Consider the following 12,924-nt stretch of genomic DNA (forward strand, 5'->3'; position numbering starts at 1 on the left):
TAGGAGTAGTCTATGGAATCAGACACCCACCTTGGCCTAGGCGATGTAAGGAGGAATGCACACTGAATGAATGAAAGTAGAGAAGATAGTATAGAAAAGAAACCGACAAGAAATAGGGCGGCATGTAATGGGAAGCGAGATCGATAGGTCAGTCGTGGTCCGGTAATCTTGAGGATGGGCTGTATTTATTTAGTAGTAATTGCTTGTATTTCGACTTGAATGTGTTAGGGTTGTTCAGATTTGAAAAATTGTCAGGAAACTTCGATGCTTGTGACCCAAATGATGGTTTAGTACATAAAAACACTTTTATGAGCAATTTTGGTCATCTTCCTCGTGATCTTCTATCCCTGAAAAGCCCCCAAAGATGCACCGGTCAATTCTCCTTACTGCTTGATCTGTAGTGTTGACCAGGTCACCGGTTTATAGCTTTTGTGACGTTATCATTCGAAAACGGCCATGTAGAGACAAGATATTGCAATAAAATAGATATGTTTTCAAAATTATATTGAAATGCAGTCCTGTAAAGGCCACATGCATCTCCGTTTTGCTCCGCAAAACCTGTCTGTCATGCTCATGGGAATCATGTATTGGTTGCACCATTGACATCGGCTTTGTTTTGGATCGTACAGCGAAGAAGCGCCGTTGGGTTGCAATTCGTGACCAGATGCTGATATTCCCAGCTAGTTTTTAGCCATAAGGTATTATTCAAAGGTATGTAATGTTAGTAATACTTTTATCAACTTGAAATCATCTGCAAAATACCGAGTTATCTTATTTTATGGTAGACTGCAATTTAGTTGAAGAAGAATGCCTGAAACAATGCATCAACACAATAGTCAGCGCTTGCCTTATATGTATTCTTGTCATATTCCATACGTTGGTAACCTCTTCAACAGTTAGAAGGACTTAGTCCTGCGTTGTGGTAGTTTCGTGGCAATTTTCTTTCAGATATGGCGGATGTAGTAGAACCTCATCTAAAGTCGGTAGCTTGGAGGGACTAATACACTAAGATAAATATCCGACCGAATAGTGACCAGAATATCAGACCAAATAGTGGGCAGACCTGAATCTTGTTCATGGTTGGTCCTCAAAACCAATATCCGCTTTGTTTCAGACATTCTTCTGCAACTAAATTGCAGTCTACCATAAAATGAGATAACTCGGTATTTTACAGATGATTTGAAGTTGAGAAAAGTATCACTAACACTACATACCTTCGAATAATACCTTATGGCTGAAAACTAGCTGGGAATGTCCGTATTTGTTCCCGAATTGCAACGCAACGGCGCTTCTTCAATGTACAATACAAATCAAGCCGATGTCAATGGTGCAACCAATACATGATTCCCATGAGCATGATGGACAGGTTGTGCATAGTGAAATCGATGTGCATGTGGCCTTTATAGGACTGCATTCAAGTACAATTTTGAACACATGGCTATTTTATTGCAATATATTATCTCTACACGGCCATTTTCAACTGATAACGTCACAAAAGCTATAAACCAGTGGCGTGGTCAACATTACATATCCAGTAGTAAGGAGAATTGTCCCGTGAATCTTTGGGGGGTTTTCGGGGATAGAAGATCACGATGAAGATGACCAAAATTGCTCATAAAAGTGTTTTTATGTACTAAACCATCATTTGGGTCACAAGCATCGAAGTTTCCTGACAATTTTTCAAATCTGAACAGCCCTAGTGGACATGCTCGTCGACTGTTGGATGGCTAGAGGCTAGCGGGATACTGTTCCACACATCAGGTTCGGCATATTTGATAGAGCGATGATCTTTTCGGTCGATCATGTGATATTTGAACGACGTGGACGCGCGTGTGTTGTACTTGTGCGCTTTTGATTCCGAGGTAAAGAAGTCATTGAAATATTCGGGCAACGACCACAGTGGAACTGATACATAAACTTGGCGATTTCTAGTTACCGCATATCTTCTATGTTTAGGACGCCGAATCTCTTCAGCAGCGACTTATTGGATGGGCAGCCTGGCCCCTTTGGGGCCCTAGCTATGATTCGGAGTACTTTATGCTGTAGTTTCTGCAGTGGCTTGAGTGCAGTTTTACTGGCAGCCCCCCAACAGAGGATGCCATAATGTAACTTCGATTGGATTAAGGATTTAAAGAGTATCAGAAGAACCCATGCTGGCATGAAGCGCCTAAGACTGTAAAACAGGCCGCACCTCGGTGATAATTTAGTTTCTAGGGACTGAATATGACTCTTCCAGGACATGTTTGAGTCCAGTAAAACCCCGGATCCTGGATCTTCTTGGGAATGGTTAGCTGCATAATATTTTCTTGGTTTGTTATTGTTAACAAGTCGGGTATTGCAGTTCTTGAAAGATTGAATAAATTGTAAGAGTTAGATCATGAATTGCAAAATTTTGTTAAGTATAAATGCAATGTACATTTTACACACTCTATTTTACCACAGAATCCAGAGGGGCGGACATTATAAGCTATATACCTCAACTAGAGTTTGACTAAAGAGAGCGATGATTGCTTGTATATTTTGACTCTTTAGTTCTTAGTGTATTATTATATAGGCTATATTGATTCTTTCCTGGGGGTAGGGGTGATATAACATTTTGAATTTAGATGACAGAATTACTCTACGATAGTGTAGCGGTGTTTAATGTCTTCACTTGCCATTTCAGCAAGCTTGTACCAATGCATTCATTTGATGTCATTTGTCTATTTCACTTGATCTGTATCTCATTCAGAGAGATCCAGTTTTACAAAGCTACTAAAATTGAATATTCGTTTCATAATTCATTCAAATGAACTGTCTGTTATGCTCGGTTGAGGAAAGTATTGAATTAAATCAAATATGGTAAACAAAAAATGAATATTGGGGCAGTATAAAATTAGAACTTGACAATTAAGTAAGCATAAATCAGGCGACTAAGATTGAACTGAGGCTTATATATATAGGTTACATGATTTGCCGCTTTATCATGTATGCAGGCCTACATGTGTGATTGAAAAATGATGATCGTTATTGTCGTTTTGTATCCTATTATTTTAAGGTACAGTATCGTTAATTTTTGAAGTTCGAATCTGAAGGGATAACTTACTGAATAAGCAAACAAATATTGTTTCTTTTGTAGGTTAGATACTGTGATTTGATAGTTATCCCTGATTTTACTATTCCTCCTATAGTACACTTTTCCAGGTTCAATATTAGATGTTTTGATTGATAATTATCCAGGATATATTTTGGTTACAATATATTTATCAGCTGTGAGTTGAGGATTGCCAAATATAACATTGTGTTGTGATTGATCTTACATAATATAAGGAATTCAGACTGTGGATTGGTAAGAAAATTTATCTCATGACAGCAGATAACTAGATAAGTATCTCCTAGCTCCTGTGTAGTGTAGTCTTATATAAATGCTGATAACAATCGAAACTTGGTTGACCCAGTTAGATATGTTTCGTCAATAGGCCTAGTTTTCTAGATTGTTCCTGCCAACTATTGTCAATTACATCTATATCCGTTGGGATTTTCCTGATGCATATCTGTACACAGCATTTTAAGATGACATTTCGCGAGGTCATTCTAGTACCAATATGCTTTGAAGATGACATTACTGGTTCTGGTGTATACTGTGCTTGTCATATGAACTGCGAGTAATCAACCCATTTTGACAAGGTGATACATGAGACACATGTAGACTATTCCTCCACATTTTACTTGTGGTTAACATGGTAAAATGGAAGCTAGAAGTAGTAGTTATTGCTGATGCTCGAGTACCAGCAATTCTAATAATTTTCATTCTAATACAAGTCAAGACAAAGTATAACTACCAGTAGGCCTACTAGAGAGAGAGAGAGAGAGATTTTATTTCTTTGTCAAACGGACCAATAACAAACAGATTGAGTATGTAAAAAATATACCCAAAAACACATGCACAATAATATTTGTGTGTAAATGACTGCATGATGGTACTTGCGGGTGCCGGCGATATGATTCTTGAAGATCTTCATGTCAAGCTGGAACCCTGGAGATAAACAGAATATACACTCAAGCTTACTAGTTATTATTGAATAGTTAATTCATATTGAAATAAACCCAAATATTTTAAGAGCTGCTTGGAGGTACAGAACTTCAATAAACAATTGAATAGTATATTCACTAGTTATGGTGCTAGCGTGCTACCGTATATAAAAACAAAAAAAAAGAAGAACGCAATTGATGACTTGATGCAATAGTAAATGGGAATACATTCGACTAGTATTTACTTAAGAGTAGTCACGGAACTCCGCCTTAAATGACGGAAAACTCATACTTTTCAGTCGTAGGAGCAATTTATTCCACACATCAATTCCAGCACATTTCAAGGGAGTAAAAGCATTGTCGGAGTTTGACATTAAGTTAAAAGAGCTCTTAAATGTAGAATCATAGTTGTGTATATGCAACAACTTGAAACTTGTTGGTTAAACCTATACGTGAACTTGGCTCATTGAAAAATATATGCGTCCTCAACTTTGCGAAGGCGAAGTTCCTTATAAGATGGAGAAAATGAATGGCCTTGAGAGGTAGCCTACTCAAGTAAGTAGTTAGTAAAAATAGATTACGACCAGACACTTTTTAGTAAATTACCCCTAAGAGCAATCAAATTGCAAGATGGATCCTCGTGACGAATGCAGAATACTCGCTTCAAATCGGTGCAAATTATAAGCGGTAACCCTATCCCAATCTGAAGCTACATCGCCGAATTTCTATGGAGATTTTGGTAATAAATGTCATGCCAATACTTACTATTGACTAAATGTAAAACTGTGGCAGTATTAGCAGTTAGCTTCGATAATTGTTGAAGTAAGCTCTACAAGTTGGTAAATATTATACTCTGTTACTACTCTCTTTATTGTGCATGTTGCGACTGTCCGTATTTTGTCCGCATCTTTTTTATACACCTAGCGACTGTCTTTACTGTGCCAGTAGAGATGGTCTTAATATATACGTATTGGGTGCCCAGTGTCCATATTCAGCACACGCTGTGCAAGGGCGACTATCCGCATTCCGCAAGCACTGTCCTTATTGTGACTCTTCATATTTTGCATCTACTGTCCTCTCCTACCTCTGCCTGTGTATCTTATTGAAATGTATTCAATTTAGGATTTGTATTAATGTTTGGATATGGAATTCATATTTGGAATGACAATGAGAGCATATGAAACCAATTTAGAATATGAATTTTCATAGTGAAAAATATCAAAAATTTATAGAAGTTAGATTTTGTGTTTTGTAGTTAAAAGAAGAATATTAGGATGTGAAACGTGTTATTGTGACTTGTTCATACTGAAACGTCTTCAAAATGATGATTTAGATCCGTATTACAGCATTTTGAATAGATTTTAATATCGCTATTGAAAAAATAATATTATATATTGGATTTTGGAAGGAAACTTTACAATTTGGATTTCAAGCATAGATTTGGTTGTACCGTATAAATGCTGATGATCAGGCATCAGTAAAATATGCACAAGTAAAGTTCGAATTCATAACCGTTAAGGCGTTTGTTTCATTTGTTTACCCAAAATTTCTATCAATATTAGATATGCATTGCCGGTTTGCATGTAGTATAGCGGCATAATTCAGATATGTGACTGTGGCATATTAATTATAGCGTGGTGATGTAATTTCATTTCATATATTTCACAGCCAACCATCAAAATAATTCTGTACCAGGATACGACCATGTGTAGGTACTATTGATTAAGCGGGCGTGCGGGATTCTCAAACTATGTTGGTCACTTGTACTTGAAACCAATACTTGTTTTGGTTATTACTAGGGACTGGCATTGCATTAACGTACGTAGATTCCTCTTACAGTTAATTAGTCATAAATGACTGGTATGGCTTCTACACCTGCTATTTCGTACGTCTATCGCCTCCAGGAACACACTTTGGTGTTGCTAATTGTAACTATTTTTAGAGGCTTTGTAATATTCGATTGAATATGTGTTCGATAAATTTGAACGGACTGCACAATATGCTTGAAAGCATGATTTTGCTGAATGTTGAATGCCAGTCGAGTTCTGACAATTCAATTTAGCTATGATAACACCATAACAGTCAGTTCATATAGATTTAATATCTTGTTGCTTGTTTTGAGTCATTTGGTGTTGCTCTGAATAGCTTCAAGTGGTTCTTGAAACTCCCGCTTTTGTATGGTAGTGCTATGTTTATCTTTTAGCTAGCACACCATGTAGGTTCAACGGAGCATTTAGCTATGAAAAAACAGCTGTTCGGCTTCGGGGTAATCTTTTCACTAGCAGATTCGCCGTTGCAACGCCCTGCTTGAAGCATATGGAGAGATGCCGTTAATTGTCTGAGTTTTTATAGCTTTTATTTTATGGAACTGAACACAATGCATATTAATTAATTTTTTCAGTAATTACAATAACGTTGCCTGACTTTTTAGGTAATACTTTATTAGACGGTTTCATGTTTTTACTGCTTGTCTCACAGATAACTTATTGTTTAATTATCATCATTCATCAACCATTTATAAATTTTCCAGGGTACAGTAATAGTTTTAGAAACTATTCCAATCAAACATGTTGTAATGGAGGTGCAGTCCAATGATATTAATCATCTCAAATTGGAATTGAAGAAATTTGAAGTGACCTTTGTGAAGGAGAGGGGAAGAAAGCCAACAAAAGTTGATATATCGCAGCATCCTGATATTAAGATTAAATATGAGGAATATTCGTTTCTTAAGAAGTCATATGCTGTCAACTCTTGCGCTATTCCGGCAAAGGAACAGAGAAAAGTTCTGTCCACTATAGCTAATGATGCCAACCCCCCAAAAAGTACTGTTAGTGAAGATGTCTGGGGTTCGAGTTTGCTAAGAAGAAACATGGTCAAGGCAGTTTGTACAGACGATAAGGAATTCAAAGAAAACGCCAAAATTAAAGAAGATCCGCCGACTTTTGATTGGAGGAGCAAACTCAGAAAAAATATCAGCACCCGGGTATCGTTGAAAGACCTAAAAAAGAGGACGAGTTTATCACAGAGTACCATAAATGAAATGAATACAAGTTTCCAATCAGATCACGCAGAGTCCAAAAGCATAATTACGAACTTTACAGAAAATAACGAAGATGACCCTCCTGGTGAAAACTCATATTTAACAGCATCCATCACGAATACTTGTGCTGATGATCAGATATCCACTGTTTTTGTGACTCCCCTCAGTCTTGCTGTGAAGAAAAAACAAACTTTTCATGTAAAACCTGTTAGGGTGAACAATTTCGAGGCGGAAGACCTCTCAGATTTGAACAGTTTGTCTCAAGATGATGGTTTGCATGAAAAAATTGATTCATGTTTGAATATGTCGAGCGAAAATGCTTTCGAGGATTCAAAGTCATTTGATGAGGAAGCCGATAGTTTCATTGAATCCAAATTCCGTGATAGAAAGCAAAATAGCTCATTCAATCCGTCTGAGACGGCATCATTTAGTTATGACGACGTTTGTCTATTTACTCGTTCTGCTTCTAGTGATATTAATGACTCTGAAGGGGCAGAGGAGAGTGCTCCGCCAGCTGATACCAACACTAGCACTGATGGCAGTCCTAAAAAGGAGGATTCTTCATCGGTATCAGGTCCAGCCAAAACTGTGCCTAAAGGTAATTATGTGGCTCTAAACATGAAGAAAAAAACATTCAGCCGTAAGGGGAACAGCGGCGTGTTTCTGCGTAAACAAATTTACCGTCAAAAACTGGCCAAAAAGGGATATTCGTTCAAGGGAAGTTGGAAAGGTAAAGGTGGCGGTTCTGGCACGAGATTAGGGGGATCTGGTTTGTGGAAAAAGAATTTCTCTCAAGACAAAGGTGAGGATAAATGTTTCAAGTGCGGAAAAGCCGGGCATTGGGCTAATCAATGTAAAGGGTTTCGTAATGCGTCCATTCCGACCACGCAACCTGAAGAAACGGAGTCTTTGGAAGAGATACTCGATAACATCGATATTGTCACTGCTTCTTTGAACGGAGAGGCGCCTTCGCGTTTTATGAACAAGGAAATCAGCGTGTCGGTCGCTGAGCCCTTTTTTGAAGACTTTGATTTGGATTTGACCGATAACAAAGACGTTATGGATGCATTAAAAATGTTCAAGTATACATCATTTAGACCTGGTCAGGAAATAGCGATACGCAGAATATTGAACGGACAATCGACACTGCTCGTGCTGGCTACAGGATCTGGGAAGTCGTTGTGTTATCAGTTACCGGCTTACTTGTACGCGACGCAGCGAAAAGCGATAACACTCGTGATATCACCGTTGGTGTCACTTATGGACGATCAGGTTCGCGGCCTGCCTAGAATGATGAAAGCCGCTAGAATCCACTCTGGAATGACCAAAGAACAGCGAGATAAGACTTTGCTCGAGGTCGAAAGCGGGAAAATTCATGTGCTGCTCATTTCTCCCGAGGCTATCACGACGTGGGCCGGCATGTCCCCTAAGTACAGTCCTTTAATGAGACTACCTCTGATCAGTTTTGCCTGTATCGACGAATGCCATTGCTTGTCGGAATGGTCCCACTCGTTTCGACCGTCTTACTTGAGAGTTTGCCAAGTGCTCAAAGACCGGCTCCAAATCAAATGTCTCGTCGGGCTGACGGCCACCGCTACCATGGACACTTGTGCTTCCGTCGCGAGACAGTTAGGCATCGTAGACCCACGCGAAGGGATTATCGCTAAAATTGACATTCCTGATAACTTGATTTTGTCGGCGTCGAAAGATCGGTATAAGGACGAAGCCTTGGCTGAGTTGTTGATCGGAGAACGTTTTTCAAAGTTGGATTCCGTCATCGTGTACTGTTCTAGGAGAGATGAGGCTGCACGTATTGCTGCTTTACTGCGGATTAAAATGATGGACATGCCTGCTTTGCAGAGAAAAGATAACGAAACTGTCTCAGATGAAGAGGCGGTGACTTGTGATGTAAATACTAAAAAACGAAAGCGAAAAAACGACAGTAAAACATCAAAACGTAAAGTTGTTACGCTGGATGCGGAATGCTACCACGCTGGGATGTCGGCAGCCGAGCGCCGTCGAATTCAAAACAAGTTCATGAACGGTTCTCTGCGTGTCGTTGTGGCGACGGTCGCTTTCGGTATGGGCATCGACAAACAAGACGTCAGATCTGTTATTCATTACAACATGCCTATGTCTTTCGAGAGGTACGTTCAAGAAGTGGGCCGGGCCGGTCGCGACGGCAAGCCCGCTCATTGCCACGTGTTTCTGGACGCAGACGGTAAAGATTTGAGCGAGCTGGGCAGGCATTGTTACGGGAAAACTATTGATCGGTATATGATCAAAAAATTTGTGAAAAAGGTGTTCGTTGCTTGTAAATGTGAAGATGGCGAAGATAATCATCAGGGTTGTAACGGACACGGTGTCGCTATCGATATTGACGACGTGACGGAAGAGTTGGATGTAAAACGCGAGGGTTTGGAGACGCTGCTGTGCTACCTTGAAATCGAGGGTTTGATCGAGGTTTACTTACCCACCGAAACGCGTTGCGCTATAAATTTCTACGACGGACCTGGACAAATGGTGAAAACTGTGAAGAGAGTGAAGGCGGTTGGAGTAGCGTTGAAACTGAAAGGCACCGTCAGCGACAAGACTTCTTTGGAATTCGACGTGATGAAATTAGCTGATCAAATGAATATGGAGTTGTCCGCGCTCAAGAAAATGCTGCGTTATCTGACCTACGACACGTCACTGTCGACCGCAGATAGCGGTATCGGAAAGAGCGGGATCGAAGTACAGTTTTCGCATCCGTCCTTCTGTTTACGGACTCTTCGAAAAGCGACCAACGAATTTCTCGATTCCGTCACTGAATTCTTGCACAAAAGAGTGATAGCACAGGAAAACAAGGAAATCGACCAGTTGAAAATGTGCTTCGATACCTTGAAAAAATTCTCGTACAGTAACGTCGGATTATGCCGCGACTCCGCCGATCGGAAACAAAGCACGGAGCTGAAAGATGTAATCACAAAATATTTTCGAGAAAGGAATTCCGTTTCAGACCAGGAACGGTGCGCGGAAGTCATCGACCCCGCCGAGGTGTCCGATTTGCGTTCTTTGATAAGACAGTTTCTAGCAATCTACGGCAACGATCTCGGCTCTAAACTGACGGGGCGCGCTGTGGCTCGAATCTTGCACGGTATCGATAGCTTACGGTATTCCGCTAAAATGTGGGGTAGCGTGAGGAGGTTTTGGCGGGCGAAGCTGCATATTGATTTTAACTACGTGCGGAGAATCGCTACCGAAGAAATCTTGGCGTCTCGTACCTGATATTGAAGGGAATGAATTTGATTTTGTGCGCTTCAAGTGTTATCATTTAGCGGAATGTAGTGTCTGGCGTGTATATCTTTGACACTGTCTTCGACTTTGTGCAACTTTGAATGGACAGCTGTCGCTTCAGATTTGAAATTGTGCTGGTAGGCTACATATCAGATATTCTTGATGCCAAGGCTCATGAGCAGACATGTAACTTACGGGTTTACGAACTACTGCTTAACTCTCACTTGATAGGTCCCAGCCTGTCAAGCAATTTGGTCCAATTCTATTTATAAAATATGCAATTTTATATTAGGCAACCGTATATCAGTTGCATTAAATATTCTCAAGATCTCCCACTTCCTTTAGCGTGGTGAGGTTTTTGTGTGCGGTGGTTCCGTAATCTTTTCGTGTCATGACCCAAAATTGTATCTGTGTGGAAACTCGATTCAGTGTTAATGAAACGAATTCAAAGCGACCCCTCCCCCCTTCACAGCTAAAATCTCTCGTACACATCACAAGCCATATGTAGAACAACACCTCATGAATAAAACAAAATAAGCACAGAAGAACGCCAACTTATATCGTCGAGACCCACTGGTTAAGAGCCATTGTTCTAGTGGTTTATGACTGTATGTGTATAGTGCATACAGCTATCATTTCATTGTTAGCGAATGAATTCGATATGAGAATAGCTCTTATGATCCGAAAAAACAGCATATTGATTAGGAGGTAAATTTTTGGCAACGTATGACTGGCTCGGCCTCTAAACGATTAAAGGGTCAGACTCCGGCCTGTGACCCGAATTGCGTTTGGCAGATTTAAAATTCCATCTTCAGCAAAAGCTATCTTCATAATTAGTTGAAGCGATTTAGCAAATTTGATATCAAATCTTGATAAACCGCACGGTTTTATGCATGCTGCAGGTTTACTATACTAAAATCAAATCACGTAGTAAAAGTGAAAATACTATTTTTATGAAAGTCATTCCAAAAACACAGTGCTCCAGGGTTGAAAAATTTCTTGCCCACGAACATTTTCTTTCCAGTCGAAGTTCTCTGAGTTTATTTTGCGAATCTGACTGCCTTTTTTTTTCGGAGACATTTTGAATGTTGCTGGTGAATTTCTGGCATGTTCATGCAGCCTATAGACAACGTTTGGTTTAGAAGAAATGATTCATTGGTCTATTTTGGGTAACCCGATCATTTATTCCCCCGGGGCTTTGCTCTGTCTATAGGCATTGCAACTGGCGGTTTTCAAGTTCTGCTTGTGCAATTTTGTTGCCGGGTATTTCCTCCGTTTTGACGGGAAGTCTGTGGAGTCTACCGACTACATGAGGACCGGATTTACTTGTCATAATGCATTAGTGATGGTTTCTGCGGTGATTAATAGTACAGCCATGCTCCTTACTGTACAGTATTGAAGTACTTTGCAGCAGACTAGTTTTACTAGTGCAGGTTTAGCGGTTGGTTTGGTGTGGAGTTGTGAAATCATAATTTAAAGCACTGCCTGCGAATTGTAATCGATTGCTTAGGACCATCTGGAAATACTGCCATTAATAGATCAATTTTTTGTCTGTTGTCGTCACCGCAAAGTATACTGAATAATTGTGCAAAGATTAGATTTTAGTCATTGATGGCGTGAAGGCCTACTTCGTGATGCATTGGTATCGATACAGTTTTCTATTTCATGTCCTAGATGCTGAATTTGAATTATCCTGTTTGTGCGATTGGGGTGTCGGATGAAAGATATGTGTTGTTTTCACAGCTGAATGTCGGTTTTGAATTTTGATTGGCTGCTATTGCTTTCGCGAAAATAGCGTACAAGCTTGATGCGATTGATCTTGAATTGATGCATGGAATGTTTTGATGTATATAAATTGATGCTCATACACTGAAGAAAAGGTGCCTTGTAGGAATGTTCCCTGATTAGTGACGTTGTTAAACATTTGCTAGTAGTGCCAAGTGCCATACCTGATGATAAGAAACCTAAGGCTATGGAGTATGTAAAATTGTGTAGCTCCTGGCTCGTCTGTGCCTGATGCTAAACCCACCCCTTCCGTTACTTCCTGAGTTTCCTTAGAACACAAAGCAGCATTTTCGCTGTTACAAATGTTTTTGCTGTCGCATGCGCAATTGTGCACACTCTAGCCATACACTACAACCTGATGATGTTTCGCACTATTATGTGGGCTATTGCATTGCCGTTGGATTAGTGATTTTTGGGGTAGTTATTTGTAGCTTAAATAACCCAATTGGTGGAGTATGAAAATGATGACAAATGATGCCCAAGGCATTTTTGTCATCTCTAAACGGAAAATTTGATACCCTTAAGCTTAAGATATACTATCATCTGTGGCGTAGTATATTGTTCCATTGTCCTCGGGAGTACTCTGCTCTGCAGTGGTGTGCTGTTTAGAGTTTTACTGTTTTGGACGTTTCATATGTATGTACCCTTACTGCCTTTGGACGGGTATTGCGTGAATGCCTTTGTGGTGTCTTTTATGAACACTGAATTTGTATTGCATTTCTATTATCTTTTACTGAATCTTGATACGACACACTTTCCATGTTTTCATAGGTTTTATCAGTAATAAGCACTCCATCCCGCCCAAGTTTGAA

General features: G+C 39.8%; 1 protein-coding gene across 1 annotated transcript in view; it reads left to right on the forward strand.

The window, feature by feature from the left end:
- Positions 1-12,883, forward strand: part of LOC145457678 (ATP-dependent DNA helicase Q4-like) — a 195,643-nt gene extending 182,760 nt beyond the window's left edge. The window contains exon 2 of the mRNA XM_080335934.1: positions 6,542-12,883. Coding sequence (XP_080192060.1) covers positions 6,587-10,318 — 3,732 coding nt within the window. The 5' untranslated portion in view covers positions 6,542-6,586 and the 3' untranslated portion in view covers positions 10,319-12,883. The remainder of the gene's footprint in view (positions 1-6,541) is intronic.
- The last annotated feature ends 41 nt before the right edge of the window (positions 12,884-12,924 follow it).

This window comes from Botryllus schlosseri, chromosome 15 (genome assembly GCF_051294905.1).
Source record: "Botryllus schlosseri isolate E-star chromosome 15, Bs_hap1, whole genome shotgun sequence".
Taxonomy (NCBI): Eukaryota; Metazoa; Chordata; class Ascidiacea; order Stolidobranchia; family Styelidae; genus Botryllus; species Botryllus schlosseri.